Here is a 23,610-nt window from a genome sequence, read left to right as displayed (position 1 = left end):
TATATGATACCCATCATTTTTCCTTACGTGTCACATTGTTAAAGGACCATTATTTTACTTTTTAAAGTGTTGACCTGGAGCAGACCTCACAGCATCTGATAAGGAGATACATTTTGTTTTTATGTTATGTTGTTACGTAAAAACATATTTGTATCAGCTTCTGATAATGATGGGACGCAGAGTAAATTAGTTTTGGTGGTTTTATGTGTTTTGGTGGTGTTACTGGTATTAAGTGGATGGTTTCAGTTGGAAGAAGATGACATGACGTATGTTGTGTTGTTTTAACCTCCGCCAAGGAGGTCATGTTTTCGCCCGTGTCTGTTTGTTGATTTGTTGGTTTGTTGGTTGGTTTGTCAGCATGATTACACAAAAACTACTGAATGGATTTCAACTAAATTTGAATCGAGGATGGGTCTTGGCCGAGAATAGACCCCATTAGCTTTTGGTGCTGATCCGGATAAAGGGACGGATCAAGGATTTTTTATCTGACTTTCTTTAGCATTGTGAAAGGGCTTTTTCTGATATTTTCACCAGTTTCTCAGGATATAATGCATGGATATTGATGAAAAAAATCAGGCGTGTTTAGGCTGGTATCTTTGAGTACAATTTGACGTTGATCTGGATATCTGGAGATCTGAATATATTTAGTTTGATATTGGATTAGGCTTGATTGAATTAAGTGTTGGGCCTTGACTGAGGTATGCTTTCTACTGAGTGCCATTCTAGTTTTGTCACTTTGATTGTTTCACAGCAACGGTAGAGATACAAACAGGAGGTGCATGCAGGAAAAAGGGGTACGGCATGCACAATCCAATCGTTAGAATAAATGTTAGCACAACTACTTTTCTACAAAACCACAGATAAGTTCAAGCTGTATGTTGCAACTTTATGTTTGTTTAGGTTCAAGTATCTATTTCTCTCTTGTCACAAAACTGTGCTTATGCTAAAAACTTGCTTATGGAAAACATCATGGTTCTGCTTGAAATACCTCTTTTGGTCTCCTCAAAAATATCCAGTGGTGTAACGCTTAGAAATGCGGCAACGCAGACTTGAACTGCGGTCTGCAATTTGGCAGCCTCTTTGCATGTCACTGCTTTTCTCTGTCGGTGCTTCAGGTGCTTCGTTTGTGTGACACACTAAAATTAAAGGATTGAAAAAGTATCCAGGGACTCACACATGCCAGCATAGTTGGACAGACCATCGGGAGCCACTGACTCGCTCAGTGGGCCACCTGAGCATCGTCCTCCTCAGGGAGGGGAGAACCGGCACTTATTTTCTCCCATTTCAAACACTTAAAGCACTGCTTTGGTTTGTGTACTGAGTAAACAAATAGCTGGAGATGTAGCCTGTTAACTGGTGACCTTTAGAGGTGCTGGAGGGAGGATAATTTCCACTTAAGACAGAGCAGGCTAAGCCCACGTTAATTGGCTCTAGTTTCATATTTAGTGTACACTGAGTGATAGAGAAGAAAACAAATAAGTGTATTTTGCAAAATGTGAAAGTATTTCTTTAAAAATGACCTATTAATCATTTTCTCCTTCCTTCAGTGTTTCGTATCTGTTCTTGTGCATGTAAAAGGTCTTGAAAGTTTTAAAGGTCAAAGTCCGCACTAACAGAAGCTCCTCTCTCCCACAGAAAACACTGTTCCTGTAACGCCTCGTCAGTAGTCCCACCTTTAATTCAATGACACTTGCAGAATTTTTGCCTAGCATTGCCAGCTCAGCCATGTGTGAGCTGACCAATCAGAGTAGACAAGGTATTCAGGAGGGGGTCCTTAAAGAGACTAAAACAGAGCGTTTCAGACAGATTTTTTTTATTTTTTTTAAATACCTGCATTTGTTTTCCCCCAAATTTGAACCTTAACTGTATGAAGTCATGAATATTTAAAAAATCTACATTTACTTCCTTCTCTTTATGTAGTTAACTTCTTTGTTTTTCTCAAGTACCCTTTCCTTCATGAAATAACAAACTAAATGCAGCCCTCATTCACAAAGACGTAAAGATGTCATCATAAAACACGCTGTAGGATTATACAGTTAAATGTGTCGGTTTTTAATGTGTCTGAGTTGTCACACGAGTAAAGGTAACATCAGTCATATCCCCAGTGCCTTTAGCTGCTTTAGATCTGCTGTAGTTCAAACAGTTATATTGACTCTAAACATGAAAGCACTTCAATGAAGGCTGACTAGATAAAGTGACCTTCAAGCTAACCTTCTTTTCTCCTCAGTACACCTTTTACATTCATCATGTGAGTACATTTTGATTTACCTTGCGTTGTAAAACAGAGTAGTTTAATGGTATGGCACCAGAATGAAACTGAGCATCTCTTCGAAATTTGTCAGGATTTCAGCAGCACTTGCAATATTGAACAAATAATAAAAAGGCCATTCAGTAGCTCCATGAAATACATTAACGATGAGGAAGTGAGTATCAGATTCATTCATCAGGGAGCCTCCCTCTGTATCTGCAGACAGATCTTTGGCTGTGTGGAGAGTCAGTGTCTCAACTGTGTCAAAATCCCATTTCCCGATCTCATTCCTCCTCTTCAGCCACATCCTGTTGTGCCCTGAGCGGAGGCGCCCATTTAACTCTGATGTACGACAGCAGGCCGGAGCAGAGCCCCAGGTTTAGCTCGCTGACGTCAGGCTGAGGAACTCTCTCAGTCTCCTCATAATGATACCCCACCCTCCCTTTTCTCTTCTGCAGACTGGATCTGACTTCTTCCCTACTTTGTCAGATCAAAGGTGAAAGCCACAGGGAGAGCTCGTGGAGATGGGGCTCTGATGAGACACTGCTCACTCCTCCTCTTCTGAACCTCAGAGCTCTGTGATGAAGATGAGAGCAGGAGGAGGTGCTCTCTCAGTCAGCAGTCACTTTACGCTGGGAGCTGGCATCAGAGACGTTGTGCCTCCTCTCAGAAATCAAAACCCCTCCTTGGGATACTTGTAGAGCTGCTGGCATTAAATTTGGGTCATGAAATTATTTCGGTCGTGTTTTATGGGAATACTCCTTTGATTTGAGTTGATTTACTTTGGTAACTACAAAATTAGATGATGTACTTTCTGACCCTAGAAGATACAAGAAACTTTAACACAACAAACAAGAGGTTTAAACAAGAAAGTGCTGGAGAGAGTGCTTGAAATGTCTTTTCTATGTGGTCCTTAATTAAAGATTAAGTTTTTTCTCACCATCTTCAAAATCCATTTTTTACAGACACAAAAATACTCTTGTTCTAAGTTTTTTTGTTTGATTACATTTATTTCCCTGAATATCAATAATTACAATATCAATACCGATTAAATTCAATGTCATACTTTTTTAACAGGTGAGATAAATATCATATTAATATCATTATTATGTACAATACCTTTTCTTTTCTCTTTATATTGGCCATACTGCAGGAGAGACTGCAGGGGAGTGTTCCTTGAATCTTGGGCCAAATGATGTGAGTCATGTGCCTGGTAAATTCTTCATTTACCATTAATAAAGGCAAAAGTTTTAACCTTTAAACCTTTTATCAGTTATCAATGTTTTCTTTTATCATTTGTTCTGTCAGTTTTCTGCCTATTTGTGTTGATCCAGCCATGGAGAACAATCTTCTGTAACTTGGAGCAGTAACTGATTTTTTTGTCTTTTTTACAAAATTGTTTTGAAAAATGGAAAAATAGATTACATGGTTGCTAAGGTTACAGTGGAGAGCCACCAATTAGTGAAATCACGGATAAAAGCTCTGGCACACACACACACACACACACACACACACACACACACACACACACACACACACACACACACAGAAGAGAAGAAAATGATCTTAAAATGTATATGAACTATACAATGTCAACCAGAGTACTCATTTTTTAACGGCATGGGTTTGTCATTGTCGACGTACACCGTGTTGATAAAGTTCATTGAATTCCAAGATGGCTGCGCACAGCGCGAAGTCGTGATCCAGGGAAACAGGTCATTCACAGCGTATTTCCCTCCCCGGTATGACAATTATAACATGGATTGTTGGATTTATGTCATTACGAACACAACGCTGAAATAAAGGAGCAGGAGATCAAACAGTAAGTAGTATTTTCTTAAGTGTACGTCCTTTGTTTCATCATCTAGCAGACAGACTGACAGACAGTCAACCAGGAAACAAGAATAAAAAAGACGTAATTTAACAAGCTAACGTATAATTATATCATAAGCAGGTATAACAGGGGTTTGGTAAGACTTTTATTTGTAGCTAATAGAGGACCGACTGCTGTGTGGAGAGACCAGTTGGATACATTTACAAGTCAATATCATGCTAGTCATTAGCAAAAATGAAATTTTAAAAAAATGCTACTCTGTATGCGAATAATGTTTTTTTTAAAGACCTGTGCAAGTCAAGTGTTGAGATGTTAAATTAGCGTTGCCTAGCCATGTTACTACGTTATCAGGTGTTTTCCCCTTGAAAACATGACACCTTAGTTAAATTTAAACATTCCTGTTATCGCCTTTCCTCCACTCAGTCATGCGTACATCCTATGTGTGATCTTGACTGAGACTAAATTAATAAACAATAAACAAACGCATATGTCAACATGACATTGTGGTGATGACCAGTGGTGCTTTCAGGTGGTATTTATACTGTAAGGGCTGCAGCTCATCACTATTTTTGTTATCTCTTCACCTACTTTGTCGATAACTTTTTGATTATCAAGTTATTTGGTCAAAAAATGTCTGAAAACTGTAAGTACAGTCAACCTACATACTCAAATGAACAGGGAGCGGCATATCATCAGAGTAATCGCTAACTGCTGCTAACTGTAGCTGCCGTCACCTAGTTAGCTCAGTTAGCTGTGCAGCTAGCAGTCCAGACTGGGAGCTTGAAGCACCAGGAAAGTGTTTGTGTACACTGAGAGTATTGGTGCGGAAAGGGGCTAGCTGGTTAGCATGCTAAATAAGCTTGAACACACAATAAATAGACATCATAACATTGAAACTGTAAGTCCTTTGTATTGGTTAATAATTTTCATTAAGTATGAATGTTGTCAGCCATATTTAACAAGTTTTGCACCTTTTAAAATTTATTTTTGTGAGAAAAGTTGATTTTTGAGTGTCATTCCTAACACAAATAGCACCTTTAAAGCAGCAAATCTTCACATAAAACTGATATTTGTCGTTTTTTGCTAGAAAAATTAAATGATTTACTTATCAGATAACATTTCTCTGCTAATTATTCAATCGATTAATCGTGTCTGGTCTATTACTTATTCACAGTAAAATTGTGACACAGGATTATTTGTAATGTGCATTTCACAACCAGGGAGGCATTCATGACTGATTTCACCGTCACTCAGCTAGAACAGTCTAAAAAAGCCTTTAAGACCAGAAAGAGCTCTTTCGCATGTTATAACAACCAAAATCCCAGAAAAGATCTAATCACACATCATGTTATTGATGCAGTATCACTATATCACCATTCTCTACCTAGAAGTGGGCATGTCTGTTTGCTGCAAGCACAAATATGGTTTTTGTACTGATACCAAAATACTACTACTACTAATATACTTTTTTAAAATAAAAATGTCTTCAAATCTCCTTTTTTATTTGAAAATAATACAAACTCTCAATACCAAAATTCCCAGTGTTACATTTTGTTTAATTACAAACAAGCCACACAAGATTTTTGCCTGAATAAAATAAAGTTGAAAATTACCATTCAAAGAATTAGCCCCAAGAATTTGACCAAACAGCTATACCAACTGCCAGCATGTGACACTTTTCAAAAAGTATTTAAGTTCATTACCAACGGCCAAAAACTACAGATCTTCAGATGAAGCTTCAGCTGTCATCAGAGCCAGCTTCCTGTCTGCAGAAGTCTTCAGTCACTGTCTACAGGAGAAACCCGAACGGATGAGCCCAGTCACCATAGAAACATTTTTCTCAGTCTCTCGCCTCAGCCCACTCACTTGCACCTTCAGAGATGCACACAACAACCTTGAGTGCTCGGCTCTCCCAGCCTCAGCCGGAGGGAGGAGCGTTGGCCACTGCCATGCTTATAGGTTATACTCGAGAGGATTTAGCGAAAAAACACATTCCCACAAGCAGGTGGGTGGTGGAGAGGAGAGGGGATGAGGGAGCACTTTTTTCTGGTTTTTACACTCATTAGGTGGAAAAAAAACCTCAGAAGTATCCCTAAGAGATCAGTCCACCCCAGTCAGTAAAACCTTCAGGCTTCACTCTTGAAGTTTCTTACGTTTTTGTGACACTTTTCATTCAAAAACTCTGAGCTAAAATCCCTGTCTCATGACGTGACTTTTATTCTGCTCATGAAAATGATTGTATCTTTTAGTGATTTAACTTCCAACAAACCTGCAGCTCTCTCTCCTAATATTCTGCATTTGTTTCCACCCCTTTTCGCTCTTTCTCTACAGTAATCTTGTAATTTCATAATATCACAGAATATAGAACAACATTGTGGATGAGTTCTCTGCAGCTTTAGCTAAACAGTTTTCCGTTCCCTCATTTGCATCTTTATCTCAGTCCGGTGTGTCAGGGCGTGCAGTTTATCAGAGATATAAAGGCCTCGCTGTCTGAGATCCAGATGCGTCACTGCTGTGAAAATATTCTATTGACGGGTCAGGTTAGCAGTAGTTGTCCTCTGCTGCCGAGGAGGCAGAGACGGTACAGATTTCTCAGGTTACCTTGGAAACTGTGTTTATATACATGTCTGTGTGTGTGTGTCTGTGTGTGTGTGTTGTGTAGAAGACAGATTTAGGTCAAATTGTTTTTTTTCCTCTCTTATATGCAGTTGACTGTCTGACCTACATTGAGCCATGTGCACGTCTCGCCTAACTGCTGCGTTCATGCAAAAGCGAGTCAAAATATTAGTTTTCTATCAAGTTGTGGAACTGAATCACTGTCATTTATTATTCATAAATCTCCTAAATAATCCTCTTCCTGACATTCCTCTCATGCAGTATCTCTTCCTTTCTACCTGCAAGGAATTATGAAACTTGAGGTACATATTCTGAAAGCAGGAACATCCATCCAGCTGATGATATCCCAAGGCTTTTAGTGTGATTAACAGCCTGTAATGCCAACAAAAAATGTATAAACCCACAGGGTGGATTTGACGAATTATTGAATAATTGCAAGTCAGTTGATTGAAAATGTCATTTTCACATCTGAGCGTGCAGGCGGTATAAGAACAGCCTGTCCGGAGCCTGACAGCGAGGCCAGGCATAATCACTTCTCGCTGAATAAACCCTTCATTTCACAAAAATCCTGCTGTTGTGTGAGTGACGTGGTGTAAGGAACACAGTGTGAAACAGCAGTGGTGACAGAAGATCACGTGGAGAGCTGCAGAGCCAAGCCATCAGTCAGTCACTCACATGCGCTGTTGGTGTGCCACCTGTTCATGTTGAAGGAGGGGATGTTGCATTTTTAGGGCATGAGGGGACTGCATAGGTATGAGTGATCATTATGATCCATGTGGAAGCGTTTTTATGCATAAGATGTTGTAACTAGGAGGAACTTTTTTGTGATTTGATGAAACATAAAATCCCAAATGTAACTCCTAAAGTCGAAAGATTTTTAAAGGAAACTTGAGAATGATAGTGATGAATGGACATCGGGCCATTTTCACAATAAAACAGCATATTTGATAACCTGTTAGCCTCTGTTAGACAACATCTAAAGTTAGCATTCAACCACTTCCTTACTAAATTTACTGTTTAATAGTGCCACATGATGTGATGGGAAAGGGGTAAATTAATTCTAAATATCAACACACATCTTGGACATCTTTATTTAAGCCTGGAAGTGAAACACACTTGTTGTAATCTGTAATCAAACGCTAATGCTTCCTGCCCATAAGAAAATGGCCGGCAAGCGAATGTAGTCTATTTAATGAAAAATATCGATATTTGACAACATCGTGTCCATCTGCCTCTCAGTTGACTGTGTCCGTCCCTGTTTTAGGTGACAGAACCATGCAGGTGTCAGTGAGAAGGTTGTCTCTGTATCCACTGGGTGTTGTCCGGTCTGCTCTCCTGAGCCCATCACCTCGTCTCCTGTCCCCTGGCACCCGCACCCTGTTCAGTGAGACAGGAGTGTGGGAGAAAGAGTACCGAACAGAGACCAGACACAGAGTGGAAGAATGGTGGCACCCACGAATTATGGCGCAGTGGCGGAAGGAAGCGCTGGAGGAGGTAAGAAGGCTTTTTACTTACTGTAAAGTTTTCTTACAGTGTTTATTTTGCTGACATCCGAATGACCTCAATGACACCCATCACAGAGTTAAAGTCTTCAAATGTCTTGTGTTTTTATTGCAGACTTCCACAATACACAAACAGTACACTGTATCCTCCTATCCCATCCAGCCCACCCCAAATATCATCTCGTCCAAATAACAGCTCAAAACCAAAAGATATTCAGTTTACACTGACATGAAACTAAGAAAACTTACTTAAGGAGCTTAAATCACCATTTGTTTGGTATTTCTGCCAAAAAATGACTTGAAAGATTATTAGATCATCAGACTGGTTGCAGATTCATTTCAATAAATGCCGGCAGGGAACTCTTTCAATACAGAAATGAGTGGCTGATACGTGTTTACTTACGTGTTACAAGGTACTTGTTTTTCCATTTTTATAAGACTTTATACTTCCACTCCAGCAGTATCTGAGAGGTAAACATTGTACTATACTGTACTGTACTATATTTATCTTACAGCTTTAGTGACTTTTCAGATTACAGTTTTCATTCCTGATCAGTGAAAACGATCTCCAAATATGTTGATTTTGAATGATAAACTGAAGGATGAAATCTTCCTTTATGGGTTGAGAAAATGTTCCTACTTCCTAAGCTAAAAAAAGGCTTTTTTCTGAGCTCATGAACAGTTGACTTTATAGGCAGTTGAGGCTCAGGAAGTAGAGTGGGTTCGTCCCCTAATCAGAAGGTCAGTGGTTTAATACTCCTTCATGTAAATGTACTGTTAACTAATTATTACACGATAAACAGCTGTCAATACTAAAGATCACATCAGTGCAAGTACTGCATTTTTTATTATATTGTTCCATCAGCAATCAGACAGAAAAAACACTGATACTGATGATCGGAAAAATGCTGAATATCGGCCCCAGTAATCAGATAATCGGTCTACCCCTGGTCAATACTGATGGATGAGTGAACATAAATGTTGAAGTCATTAAAGCAGCTGTTGCATGAGCCAAGTGTTCTCTTCCATCTGGACAAATCTGTTTATATATACCTTGGAAACACCTTTAGCCTTTTCCATAAAGATTGATTAATTAATTGGTCATTAAGTATTCGTCCACATGATTCCCATCTATAAGTGGCACTGGGAGCTCATCTCAGACCCGGAGCTCTTGATGATTATATACCCTAATGGTCTGAACGTGCGGCCGTCTGGGACAGGCCGACAGTGATTAAGTGCATTCACGACAGCCCTGCTCCTAATTAATTTATTGAAAAATTCATGACTCAGGTTTCCTGTAATCATGTATAGCTGGGTGTAACTGGTACTTAACTGTGTTGCCCTGGTAACAGTGTTGTGACTGTAAGCCATCCATTATCAGTGCTGCCGCAGTTCAGATTCTGACACTATAATCAGAAACTGTTAGAGGCTGGTACGGTAATGTAGAAGTCAGTCAGCGCTCTCGCTCTGAGTGTGATGAGCTATTATTCCTGTCCTGACCTCATCAGGTTAATGTACTGTCTTTTATTCTCATTCAGAAGCCAAACTGATACTGTTATTATAGTCTCTTAAGATTCAAATAAAGTTTTATGGTCTTTTCTGACAGCTCTGTGCATAATTTTAACTGTTGTTTTTCCACCAGGGCTCCAACAGGAAGAAGTTTTACGTCCTCTCCATGTTTCCGTACCCATCTGGGCGCTTGCACATGGGCCACGTGCGAGTGTATACCATCAGCGACACCATCGGTCACTTCCAGAGAATGAGAGGACATCAGGTATGTCTGCTTCTAGCAACTGTCTTTTAAAAATGTTTTTTGAAACATGTGAGGTCAGAACACGCTGCCTTGGACTTAAAAGTAGAGTAAACCTAGACGGCGCTAAAAAAGGAAAGTAGTTCGTTTTTTAAAGAAGATATTTTCAAATGTCACAGTAGTAAAAGCACAGGTTTAAAGAGGGTAAAAAAAAATGAATGATGGCTGATTCAGTTGCTTTAGTTTCAGGGTCCTGGTATTGTGCATGCTGGCACACTGTCGCACTGCCTTCAGTGGACTCAAATCAAGGATATAACCGCTCTGGAGGTGTTCATTGAGAAGCTGCTGGTTATCAGTATTGTTTGCAGTGTCTTTAGCAACAAGTAAAGCTATCTGTGCAGAGCGGCCCGAGGGCAGCGGAGGAAAAACCAGAAAATATTTTTCCACAAAAAAGATACCCAGTTTCACCCATATCACTGAATAAAGTATTAGAGCTGTGTTTTTGTACAGTAATCACTGAGGTCCGGTCCTGAGCAACACACTCTTTTTATACATCCATGGCAGCGTCATAAAATAAATACAGCAGTTATTGGATGGAAAATGAGCGTACGCCCCTGAGTGCAGGATGAGTCATCAGCATTTTTATTGATTTTTCAGGAAGTTACAAACTCTCAAATACCTTTTAAAAATACCTACAAAGTGGCTTTTTGCCACTATTGGGCCTGATACTGATTTATAGGTGAGATATGGAGCTGAGTTCTTGTGGGAAAATAAAGTTCTTGTTCCAACAGTGAAACCGAAATGTACTTGTTATTTGGTTGTAAGAATTTACAGATATGTCTTTGGATCAACAAAACACTTTTGTTATTTCCTGTTTGTAAATGAAGCACAGACTTGTGTATGCTCACAAATATTCTTAACTCTTCTTGGGCACAAAAACTGAACACTTAAACTTGACACAATAGGTGGCCATACCTTTTAAGAGTGAGCTTTTGATGAATGCTCACATTTGCTTTGTTGTTTGTCGTCTTTCCCTCACCACAAGTCTTTTCCTGTGGCTTACACTACACTGACTTTACTTTTCCAAAACCACAGAGGATGTGTCATCCTCATTTCGCAGGAGCACAAGTGTTTTGAAAATGATTTCGTTCCCATGATATTACTGGTAAACCACCCATTCTAACCAGCGAGAGTGAGTCAGTCTTTCATTAAGAGTTAATGGAGCACTCTGTATTACATAATATTTTACAGTAATAACTGTCTTTTTTCGGCTATCTGCTTTCACACTGAAGGATGTGGACTAAGTACCATTAGTAACATAATGCTTCTTGGCGCCAACGTTTTTCAGTTCAATGTGACCACAGTTTACCCCGTCCAGGGAGCATGTAATCAGATCTTATCAGGAATCTTCTTTCCTGCTGTGCTGTGTTGATTTCTATGAATACAGTTTACATTTACACACCATATACAATACATTGCTGTATGCTGTACTTTACTATAATTTATATTATATATATATAACACCTCATTTGTCTGTTGTCCTCTTATGAAGATGTTTTTCCTTTACAACGTCATCCTTTACTATTGTTGGGTAAAATCATTGAAATCAAATGATCCCTTGACCCTCTGTGAACGAAGACATTTTATGACACCTAGGACCTATTTAACTCTTTCAAAATAAACTTGGATAAATAGAAAAAAAGAGTCTGCTTTCACTGTTTTAAACCTGCTTTGATAAAGGTAAGGTAGAGGTAAAATCCATACTCAACCTTGTTTTAGCGTCGCGGTCGATATTAGGCACTCTGCTTGAGTCCAGTAAACAGGTGGTGTTGATGAAGCTGTGGCCAGTGTCTGGCGTGACGGTGACAACCTGTGTTCAGTTCTTCAGCTAGTCTTTGTCCTCACACCGTCCTCCCTGTCTTATCCCTTTATGACAAACCCATCCTTTCTCCCTTACCTGCAGAGAGAATCCATTCTGCCTCTGTCTGCTTTCTCCCCAAACAGAAACATGGTTTCACATGACTGGCACCTACTTCCTGCCCAGGAGTGCACTTTTCTCTCAGCATCTGTCAGAAAGCGAAGCTCGTTCCGCCGTTTGCACACAGTCTTCTCCACTCACTAGTTAATTAAAGAAGGTACATTCTGTCAATGGGCTGTTTCATGTGTAAGACTGCAAAATATAAGTCTTATACACAAACTCAACATTCCCATTGTTCGACATCGTATCAATGGATTGTGACCAAAATCTCATTAATGGCTTAAAGATAGAGCTTCTAACAAGTTCCCCTGCAGAATGTGCATTTTATGTTATTGGATCAAACTGACTTCTTTCTACTGAACATGTAGTCCAAAGGGTTTAAGTTTCCACTGTTCACTTGGCAAAAATGCTTTGCTAGCTGCAATAGCAGGTAGTACATGAGACATTTTTATGCAGAAGAACAAAGAGCCTGTGACTGATTTTAGAAAATGACCACGAGGTCAAAACAAAAATGTTTGAAAACAAAAAATTGCTGTAAAAAATAAATGTGTTAAGAATGATGAATGGTAGACAGCAGACAGTAAAACAGCCCAGTTGATTATCGAAGCAGCGCTGTCTCATTAAAGTTTATCAAATCAAAAGACAGTTTATAAATCTATTTTACAATTCACATCTCCTTTATAATTAAGTCGTCATTCACGTGAATTATCCCAGTCAGAAAAACATTTTTACGATAATTTCGACAGCACATGAATCCACAGTCAGTTAACCAACGGCTACATTTTTACTGTACAACCCTGAGAGTGGTATCAATCTGCTCATCTTACTCTCAGCTTGAAAGTGAAATTAAATGAAAAACCATCCTACCACTAAAGCTGCTGTAAATCAAAAAATGTACTTCCATAATCTGGGTGAAATAAACCTTTACAGATGTAAATGATGACTCATTTTGAAGTCATGCTCTCCCTCTTCTCGTCCTTTGCTCTGTTGTTACTTAAGCACATGGGCTCTTGGGTAAAATTGCGTAACGTAAATGGCAAAAGTAGTTTGGTTATAGAATAATGAACATGATATAAGAGTGGAATTTTGAAGCAATTAGTTTGGTTTGTATCAATTAGCGTGATGAATAAAACAGACAAATGCTGGAGTCGCATCTCAATGCTGCCACAGATGGAGAGAAGCTTCTAGCCGGAGCTGTGTGGGCGGATACTTGCATGTAGCCGAGTGGCTCCACATTCACAAAATCAGTCTCCCAACACTCCTGTCCCTCTAGTCATCAGCCTCAGGAGCCCGGAGCTGTGGATTGATGTCTCTGTGTCTGGTTGGCACTGACTTGCTCCACATTGCAGTGGACAGATTGTCATAAAATGTGCCTACACTGACTCCCACGTCCATCTTCCACTGCCTCTTGTCACACTGAAGTGTGCTGTAAGTCTCTGTGATAACAGGTTGGTAAAGAGACGGACTGGTATTCGCGCTGTGTGGACATAAGGATAAGTGGAGCTGAAGCTATTCACGGTGAAGAGATCATTTGCTTCTGCCGCTTTGAAAGCAGCCTGTCCATCACAGCCGCTCCCTGCAACATCCCCTCATGAATACCGTCTCACTTACTGGTTTATTTACATTGAATAAACAACATAGTTAACCTATCCATCCTAATGAGGCACATGATTTTCTGCTTTGTTAGGTTATCTTTGGCTTGCTCTCAGCGTGCCTGTATTCCTTCTGAGCAGTCACACTGGTCCGCTGTGCTGAGCGCTCTTAGCCTAATACCATCCAGCACTCGGCTTTACAAATGAGGCCCATGCAGTTACCAAGGATACCAATTCGTCTGAAACATCAGACCCGTTAGAGTCCGTACAATGATCCTCTCCAGTCCTCGACTCCTTGTCACTCTGCTTCTCCTCTGCTTAGCTCACGCCTTCCACTCCTGTGCCTTCATCTCGTCTTTCTCTCTCAGCGAGCAGAAGAAGACGAGCTAAAGGGAAAAGGAGACGTCGTCTTAAATAGACGATGATTTATGTCGAGGAGGGTGTATTTTTGATGTTGGCAGTAATATGGATGTGGATACAGAGTACAAAGGGTTTGAGGGAGACAGCAGACAAAGAGAGAAAGTGACGGTGGATTGTGATGTTGTTTAGGAAATGTGTCCGTGAAGCAACTGACGAAGTAATTTGCATCAGGCTGGCTGGTAGAAAACTGTCACCTCCCGATTTTCTATTCAAAGCCTCACCTTGCTGCTTGCCACTCGTTCTTACATTATGTAACTGCTGCAGCTACATGAAAATTGCAGTTAATCTGCATGCATTAACCACAATGTGTAATGGAGTCGAGAGCACAGCAGGGAACAACACATTATCATATAGAGGTCACCACATTCTGCAGTTAGTGGAGCACAATGGTATTTAAGTGAATACATTACCTCCCACCATTAACCATTTTTATTCTACTGTTACTTTTTGAATGCATAAATAGTTATTATGTCATTTAAAGTCCGTCTTCACTCAAATATGTGTTTTTCTGTGCAGAATGATGCATGTGCAGAGTTTGAAGAGAGACAGTTCCTCTGTTTTCTCCTTCAATCCGAGTTTAAAGGGACAGTTCACTCTCAAATCAAAAATACATATTTTTCCTTTTACCTGTAGCACTATTTATCCATCCTGATTGTTTTGGTGAGCGCTGCCTTCTCTGTAATACAATAGAACTAAAAGGGACTCATTTTAGCATGTGGTGCTCAAAGTCCCCAAAAAACATTTAGGAATGTTGTTTTCTACAGTCTTACAATTGCACCTGGTTGTTGCGATGTCGTTCGGGGCACGTTGGTTTTGACTGGCTATGTAACAAGCTCCCTACACACGCGGCTCACCTGCTGTTGTGACAACGGAATTGCTGGTGTTTATTTTGGGCGACTTAAAACACAGATAAGAAAGCAGATGACGTTGATAGGAGAGAGAAAACGAAAAGGACAGAGAAACCAGGATCAACAGCACTGATTTAGTCTGTAGAATGTCAATACAGTGATAAATGCCTTTCACAATTTCCCAGAGCCCCAGATGACAACTCGAAAATAGCTTTTCTTGTCAACATATTTAATTCGCTATGATAAAAAAGAAAAAGAAAAGCAGCAAATAGAGAAAGGCATTTTTCGGATGATGAATGACTTGACATGATTGAATTATCAAAATGGCTGTTGGATCACAAATGATTCCACCTAACTGTGTCCACAGGTACTGAACCCGATGGGTTGGGATGCTTTTGGACTCCCAGCAGAAAACGCAGCCATTGAGAGAGGCCTGGACCCAGAGGAGTGGACTAAATGGTACCTGAAATATCCCATCTGTTCGTATCAGTGCTCACTGTTTATACGTACCTTAACATTGCTGCTCTGTGTTGCCTCCTCAGTAATATCAAATCCATGCGTGAGCAGCTAGACAGCCTTGGTCTCTGCTTCAACTGGGACCGGGTGAGTAGAAAGCAAAGAAGAACTTTTTAGGTCTGGTTACGTCACACTGCTGACCCTGACTCCTGCCTTTTCCCGACAGGAAGTTACCACCTGTCTTCCAGACTACTACAGGTGGACGCAGTATCTGTTTGTGAAGCTCTTTGAAGCGGGACTGGCGTATCAGAAAGAGGTAGGAACGGTCTTTGCGCTAAAGTGCTTATCCTGGTTTTGTTTGAAAGGAATAATATGATTGGTTTAGGTGTGAGGTCCTTGACAGTTATAGAAATGATTGAGGCAGCTCGCCTGTTACTCTCAGAAGAAAATGACTGAATTGAAAAGAGGAGAGGCTGGTTGAAGCCCTTTTGATTATGTTTAATGAAATGGGACGACCTTGAAATAAGCCTTTGGTCTGTCTATTAAATCCAGCCTTCTTCCTAAGCTCTGCCTTTTCATTTTAAATGTGTGTGTGTGTGTGTGTGTGTGTGTGTGTGTGTGTGTGTGTGTGTGTGTGTGTGTGTGTGTGTGTGTGTGTGTGTGTGTTATCCAGGCTGTGGTGAACTGGGACCCTGTTGATCAGACAGTGCTGGCTGATGAGCAGGTGGATGAAAATGGTCGCTCCTGGAGGTCTGGCGCCCTGGTGGAGCAGAAGCTGCTCACACAATGGTTCATCAAGACTACAAACTATGCCAAGGTACAGCTCTTTAGTGTGTGTATGTGTGTATGACAAGTGGCGTCTGAATGCCTGGCCAGCAGCTTCATGCAGGCCAAAATGAACAGAGGACCCCTCTGATAACAATCATGGCTGACACTTCAGCAGCAGCAGCTGCAGCGCTGCCTCTCTGCTTCTGCAATCAGACCCCCAGATGCCTTCATTTGTAGCCTGGTGTCTCCCAACCCCCAGAGAGAAAGTGGCAGAGCTGGGGAATTATCACCAGACGGCCTGGCCGGCTGATGAGAAGCCTCCACCTTTTCAGTACAGAGCAGAGGCCTGCTGCAAGGGTAATGACCCCCTCAGGACTGATGTGGATCAGCCACAGGAAAGACGATTTGTGCATTATACATGCAGCACATGTATGTGCATTGTTGACAGTGGTGATCCTTCGGAAGCACTTAACCTCGCATTTGACTTTCAGACAATGAACATAAATCCATCATTTCAACTTTTCTTATTTGAGCAAATGTGGGTAAAATTATGTTGGGCTGCACCGAATACACTGAAGCTTCAGAGCTTCATTCATAACCATGACATTTGAATTCTAAATCAACTTTCGAATGCTGCAGCATTATTTTTGTTTTGTGTGCCTGTATTCTATTTAGATCTGCTATTTCTGCACAGTTGCACATAAAGATTAGGCTACACTAATATTATTCATATTATACTCTTTGTAGAATAAGACTCCAGTGTTGGCTGTGTCGGATTGTTTCCAACTTGTGTGATCTTAACATTTCCAGTAACTCGAGAGCGTTGTAAAGTCCAAAAGTCACGGAGCAAAACATTTGCACACCTGTGGATCGACAGGTGCATAGGAGAAGACAAAGGCCCGACAAAAACAGAACAAAACATCCCGCAAACTGTTCACCTCACTTGCAATCAGGTATACATTTTTAATTACATTTCAGTACAAAGACGTTCATCAGGTTATTTAAAATGTTAAAATAGCCTGATAAAGGTCTTTGTACCGGAACGTTGTTATTAAGGACAGTTTGTGAGAGATTTCTACAAAAAAGAAAGACATGATCATTTCCAAAATTGAATAAAACATGTTTTATTGAACAAAATATTCAGCTTCTATTCATATTTTTGCTCTCTGTTTGCTCTCCAAAAGGAGGCGCGCACCTGTATTATTAATAGCTGGTCTCGCAGCACGAGTTATACTCATGAACGAAAATTGGTTTAATAAAAAAGACTTACTCATTAAATGTGATGAATCACTTCATTCAAATTGAAGATTTCATTCGAGGAGGTTTTTTTCGAATGATCGTCATAAAATATGACAACATTCGCAGCTTCAATCCAAAAAAGTCAAGGGAAGCTTTTATGTGGAAAAAAAAGAGACATGGTCCTGCATGTCTTTTCTTTTTTTCCACATAAAAGCTTCACCTTCAGATGTCTTTTGCTGTCGGACCAACAGTCCAAAACCCAGACAGAAAAGGGCATCGAATCCTCATAACTGAGAAGCTAAAACCAGAGAAAAGTTGACATGTCTCCTTGACAATTGTCTTGATTATTGGATTATTAATAATACTTATTTTAAAATAGTGAGTCAAACTGTTGCCATGAGGAAAAAGGCAGAGCAGGTGTAGTTTGTGTGACTGGATTGTCATGCTGCACTGAGCTTGCTTGGGAGGTGTGAAATAAATCTGAACACTATGCTTTGAAAAAAATAACGGTAAATACAAGTGATATCATAATAACTGCAAAAACGCTTGCTTGTCCGTTGAAGGTTTGCTAATTCCTTTGGTAACTTTGTCACTTGGATAAAAGCAAATGAATTTGTCCACAGCCAGGCGTCGCCCATGCTTGTCCGTGTCAGAGGTGTGAGTGGAGGTGGAAGCAGCCTACTGTGACAATGTGTTCCTGCATTTCTAATTTTCTCTGACGAAGAGAGAAGTGGGAAGGAAGGAAGAAGGAAGGTGTTAAGGAAAAGAAGTGAGAAAGACAGATGGAGAGAAAGCAGGACCGTGTCAAACCCACGGTGCGCCCGCTGTAATTGGACTGTGATTTCCTGCCTTTCTCTGCTCGCCTGTACACGTGTCCGAGCCTGTTAGACAACATTAACTTCAGACAATATTTACTCAGCCGTCATCAGTTTAGCTGTCAGGTTTGTTGCACGCTCTTCATGAATCGTAACCATATTGTTGTTTCTTCAGGGACACAGATGACTGCATATTATTACTAAGATGGATATTTTGAAGTGGAGCGTGCAGGATGCAAAATGATCACATGGCAGGAGCAGAGTTTTCAATTTCATGCATAATCACACTTGTTGCGCTCAGGCATACATGCTGCCGGCCTATTACGCTGCACTGACATCTAAATGATTCACTGCCAGCTCAGTGAATTATTGATCAAATATTAGCTTGTTTTTTATCACTTTGGTCCTTATTAGCTTTATACATACACAAGTAACACAAGAATACGAGAATAAAACATCAAAAGGTACAACTTGTAAGAGGAGGTTACCGTTCATAACTAGTAAAGCAGTTTAAAGTACGGTTTGCTTGTCAAACAGGGTGTCTACAGTAAAAGTCTACCGAAAACCGAAACGTCGCAAATAAATGGTATTTTCTGAAGGTAGACAATGTGTGAGTTTGCTTGAAACTTTTGGTGCACTCGTCCCTCATCCGGCTCATAAAATAGATGTGCAAGTATATTTTCTGGACAAACCTACCACTAAACCTAATCATGTCTTTTAACTTTATACTTGCACATACCTGACTCCCTCTAATGACTCAAATCCTACATAAAACCTCCCTCTGCCCGGGTCCACACACATCCTAAATTCCCTTAGAGATCATTTAAGTTTCTATCTATCATTCATATGTACTTCCCTTTATACTTACCTGTAATGCTTGAATCTGACAAGACAGAAAACTCTGTCTTAAATTTGGTTTAAAAGCTTTAAAAATAAATCTATCTAAGCGTTTTATGCAACAGTCTGATACCCTAAAACTTTTATTCATTAATTTACATTCTTGACAATAAAATTATACAGTGCCCCAGTCTAACCCATTTTTCTTTTAAACTCATCTTTTTTCATCTTGTTCTTAAAGAACAGGTCGTTTTTTCCATCACAAATACTTCCTGTACTGTATCTAACCACTGTCTCTGCTGGTTTCTTGTAATGGCCTTCCTGCCAGCTGTGAGTAGAATTTTGACGGACTAATTATCTTCCTTCAGCACCGCTTTAGTCATATTGCCCAGGTGTAAAATGGAGCGCTTCTTGGAGATTATATATCCCAATACCTCATTCAATACAGAACTCACTCTGTCCTGAAATGGCTCTATTTTTTGGGCTATAGCTTGTGCATGATTTGCATGTGTATGGCCACACTGCCTCCAGCGTGTTTGTTTGCTATGTTAATTTCAATAGATAAAGAAAGAAGAATGTTTTTCAATTCTCTCCATCTATGTGAATTTGTGGATGTCTGCAGTGCTTCACACTTATTATGCCATTTTTCTTCTCAAATGGGGATGTTCAATTCCTTTTCCCACTGAAGTTTTACATCAAATTTAGTTTTGATCTGACATCCAGTTAAACTGTGATAAAGTTCAGAAATAATCCTCCATGTTTTTTAAAGGAACAGTTCACCCCAAAATAAAAAAACATATTTATACTCTTACCTGTTGTGCTATTTATCCATTTTAAATTGTTTAGGTGTGAGTTGCCAAGTTTTAGAGGTATAGGCTGTAGAGATGTCGAAAAAATACATTCCAGAAGGTCAAGAGAAATGTCTTTTTCCAGAAATCATGACCCAGTTTCTCAAGATAATCCACAGACCAAAGGCTAGCCTGCTAAATTAACTAACTAACTAAGCTAGCTAACATTAGGAGGACAAGCCTCTCGTCCATGAGTAGAGTCACGTTTCGTCCTGCACAGTAATACATGTGGCAGGTTCAGGAGAGTGACAAGAGTTCTTGCATACAACTGCTCTTAACAAGATCTGTTGATGCATTTCTTTGGAGCTTTGGGCACCACAAGCCGAGTGCCATCTAGTGCCATTATATTCGAGAGGGCAGACATCGCTACGCCTTATATTTCCAAAACTCTGTAACTAACGCTAAAACAATCTAGATGGATAAATAACACTACAGATAACAGGAACCATGTATTTTTGATTTTTGGGTGAACTGTTCCTTAATGATATGTGTTGGCCATTACTTCTACAGCTTGATTATTTTCTTTTCTCACAGCTTCTACGAGTGTCTTGTGCACAGATTTGTATTGTTGCCTTGTGTAATTTTTTTTTCCGGAAGTGAACTTGATGTCTCTTTCTCACACGCACATGCACATGCACGCGCGCACACACACACACACACACACACACACACACACACACACACACACACACACACACACACACACACAAAATCCTTGGTTATTGCTTTTTCTCTCTCAAGCTTTTCTTAGTTGCCATGGAGAGTCTCCTGTCCTTGCTGTACATCTTTCAGTTACTCCTGCTTCTGTGCCAAACTCTAGTTTTCTAATCCAGGAAAATAAAAACATTGACCGCCTCTCTCTCTTTAAAGCCACCGTCAATTGCCCGTCATTGCTTTCCTGTTTTCTCCTCGTCACTGCGAACATCTTTGTTTTGCTGCGTCTCCTCTGAGAGTCTCTCGGTCATGCTGACACAGGCTCGCTGGGATTTATGTCTCGTCTCTCTCGCCACGGAAGAAAATCCATAGCTGACACACCCCTCAGTCATACTAGTGATGACTATAGGCAGTGTTTATGTTTGTATCGGTATTGCTGTGATGAGGTACTGCACGCTGAGCGGCACAGCAAGGGGGATTGTGGGTAATAGATTGTGACAGACTGAAAAGGAAATGGAGAGTTATAACATCTCTGGCCTCAGCCCAGCTGTGGCTTTTTGGCCTGAGCCTCGTTGATATGCATAGCTTCCTTTAATCATGTAGAATAACTGTTGTTGTGTGTGTGAGAGAAAGAGTGTGTGTGTGTGTGTGCTTTATAGTCGATTGCTTTGTGATATCAAGGAAAGTAGGGCGAGTGGAGGTCAGGGTTTTTGAAAATCCCTCTTTGTCTGCATAATGTGACCTGGTCGGCTCTGCTGCTTTGTCAAAAATAAATTGGCTAGGCTTTGAGAGAGGCCACACCGAGTTGGGAGTCAGTTGCATTATGCTGCAGTACTGTATGAGGAACCGGTTGCACCCTTACAAAAAAAAATCTATATTCCACATTAAAGGGGGAAAATAGCTCTTTCCAAAGTTGTACAAAGTAGTAAACTTGTGTCTTTGTTCCTCCAGCCACTCCTGGACGCCTTGGCAGACCTTCCAGAGTGGTACGGGGTCAAAGCCATGCAGGCGAACTGGATTGGAGACTGCACCGGCTGCTACTTCGATTTCAAACTAAAGGTGAATCTCAGCTCCCTTCCTCCTGCTCGCTTTTTATTCATTCATCATTCTAGCTTTCTTTCAATCTCAGTCCTTTTCCACCAAGTGTTTCCCTGTCGCTCCCTCTCCCCAGCCTCTGTTTCCCATCTCTTTCACCCCGAGGACTGATTGCTTGCTTTGTTTATTTATGTATTTCTGCAGAAGAATCATGTGTCAAAACATAAAAATCTTCACTTTGTTGTTCGCATGCAGTGGGTGCAGCCATCTGCAAGTGGCAATTTACCCAAACAGATGATGTCTCGGATTAGTTTCTATTGAGTTTTCTGAGAGCCATATTTACAGTTCTTCACACGTCTGTCGTTTCAAACTGAGCGGTGGCAAAAAGCCCACCGAGAGCCCTGTGAGCACCCTTATTAAACCTCTCTCCTTGAACAAGAATCAGAAAAATGTTTACTCAAGACGATCGCATAATTTTAAACCTCTATATATTTCTAGAGAAAAGGAGGGCGATGTGTTTTATGTGCCTTATATCACAGAATGCAGAATTAAAGTTAAAACCAGGGGTCTTTAAGTTAATTGGATGGCTGCGTCATCATACACCAGCACATGAACTCTTCACTACATTATCTCCCCAGGGGGCTGAAGATATGGATTAGTATGTCTCCTACAACATGACATGTACTAATTACCCCAGAAACCCTTTCAATGAGTGTGTCATCTCTATGTAATTACAAGATTAAAGACGTGTAACCTTACTATTTATCAAAGAGCTGAGCATGGCACATGTTGCAAACATCTCACAGTCCATCAGATCGTATATCAGGTTATTTGTTAATTATTTATGCAGTAAAAATTCAACAAAACGATGACAGATTACTTCCACAAGTCGCAATCAATGTCTTAACACATCTTTACTTGGTTTGACAGTCAAGACTACACAGCTGCACTGTGTGGCTGCAGGTTCAGTATGCTGGGGGACCAAACTGTGTTCCTTCAATGTCACAAGGTAGATAATGAGTACACGTTCAGAAAAAATAGTGCAAAGACAGTTCAGTGCAAGTAAAAGGTTGTTGAGTTCAAGTGCTTCGAGTGTTGTAACACATGTGAGGATGTGCTTCATTTTAAATAAACAGTTATGCATTGAGCTAAATCGTCATTGGGCGCATGTTAGCATGCAAGATGACAATATCTAGTATGCAACAAACTAAGCCATTACATGCTGTAACTTGCAGATTTCTTGAACCCAATGACAAACACGCTCAACAGGTATCACACAAAAAAAGAAAACCTTCAGGTCAACAGAGTGCAAATATCTACCTATGAAATAAAACCACTGAATGTGACATTACAGCCAATTAAAAGTGTGAAAAATTACCAAATTAAAAAACAAAGTTGTATAACAACTTTTATTTTGCATACAGTATATGTAATGAATACATACATAAATTTCAACCCAATACAGTGAAAAATTAACAGGATATGGTAGAAAAAAATTAAGTGGTACCAAGCTAGTGTACCAAATATTTGAGTTTTACATATGATAAATAAATAAAACTATTAAATAGGTCATATTATGCTAATTTTCAGGTTCATGCTTTTATTTGGGGGTCCTAGTAGAATTGGTTTACATATTTATTTTCATAAAAACATTATTTTTCTATGGTGCATTGCTGCAGCATCCCTTTTCACACTGTGTCTTGAACGCGCCGTTTTAGCTATGGAGTGAGACATCTCGCCTCTGTTCTATCTTTGGTGTGAGTTGCACATGCAAATTACTTAACGGGCAGGATGTAGCCAATCAGAGGCAGAGTAGGGCGGGTGCTGAGCAAGGTAGTGTGATCCAAAATAACGCAGCTACAGCTGTATGTCTGCTGACTGACTGGAGTGTATATATTTTATTATATGTATATATATATATATATATATATATATATATATATATATATATATATATATATATTTATATAAAGCCTGTTACATAGTGATGCACATAAGTTACGGAAGTAAAGGCTCGACTCCAAACCAGGTGTTTCAGGCAGTGCAGGAGCAGTGTTTTCTGTGGGAGAGTGTAACTCCCTGTGGCGTTATCACTTTGCAGACCTCTTACATGCACAAAAATGCAACACAATGCAATTAAGGAAAGCCAAAAACCCAAAAAGCATACTAT

The 23,610-nt window shown here is 40.1% G+C and overlaps 1 protein-coding gene across 1 annotated transcript in view; it reads left to right on the top strand.

The window, feature by feature from the left end:
• The first annotated feature begins 3,960 nt into the window (after positions 1-3,960).
• Positions 3,961-23,610, top strand: part of lars2 (leucyl-tRNA synthetase 2, mitochondrial) — a 33,411-nt gene continuing 13,761 nt past the window's right edge. The window contains exons 1-8 of the mRNA XM_073484576.1: positions 3,961-4,070; positions 7,963-8,192; positions 9,843-9,974; positions 15,156-15,247; positions 15,331-15,391; positions 15,471-15,560; positions 15,918-16,061; positions 21,357-21,464. Coding sequence (XP_073340677.1) covers positions 7,974-8,192; positions 9,843-9,974; positions 15,156-15,247; positions 15,331-15,391; positions 15,471-15,560; positions 15,918-16,061; positions 21,357-21,464 — 846 coding nt within the window. The 5' untranslated portion in view covers positions 3,961-4,070; positions 7,963-7,973. The remainder of the gene's footprint in view (positions 4,071-7,962; positions 8,193-9,842; positions 9,975-15,155; positions 15,248-15,330; positions 15,392-15,470; positions 15,561-15,917; positions 16,062-21,356; positions 21,465-23,610) is intronic.

This window comes from Pagrus major, chromosome 17, assembly GCF_040436345.1.
Source record: "Pagrus major chromosome 17, Pma_NU_1.0".
Taxonomy (NCBI): Eukaryota; Metazoa; Chordata; class Actinopteri; order Spariformes; family Sparidae; genus Pagrus; species Pagrus major.
Note: the sequence above shows the minus strand (reverse complement) of the source record. Positions and strands in the feature narration are given on the sequence as shown.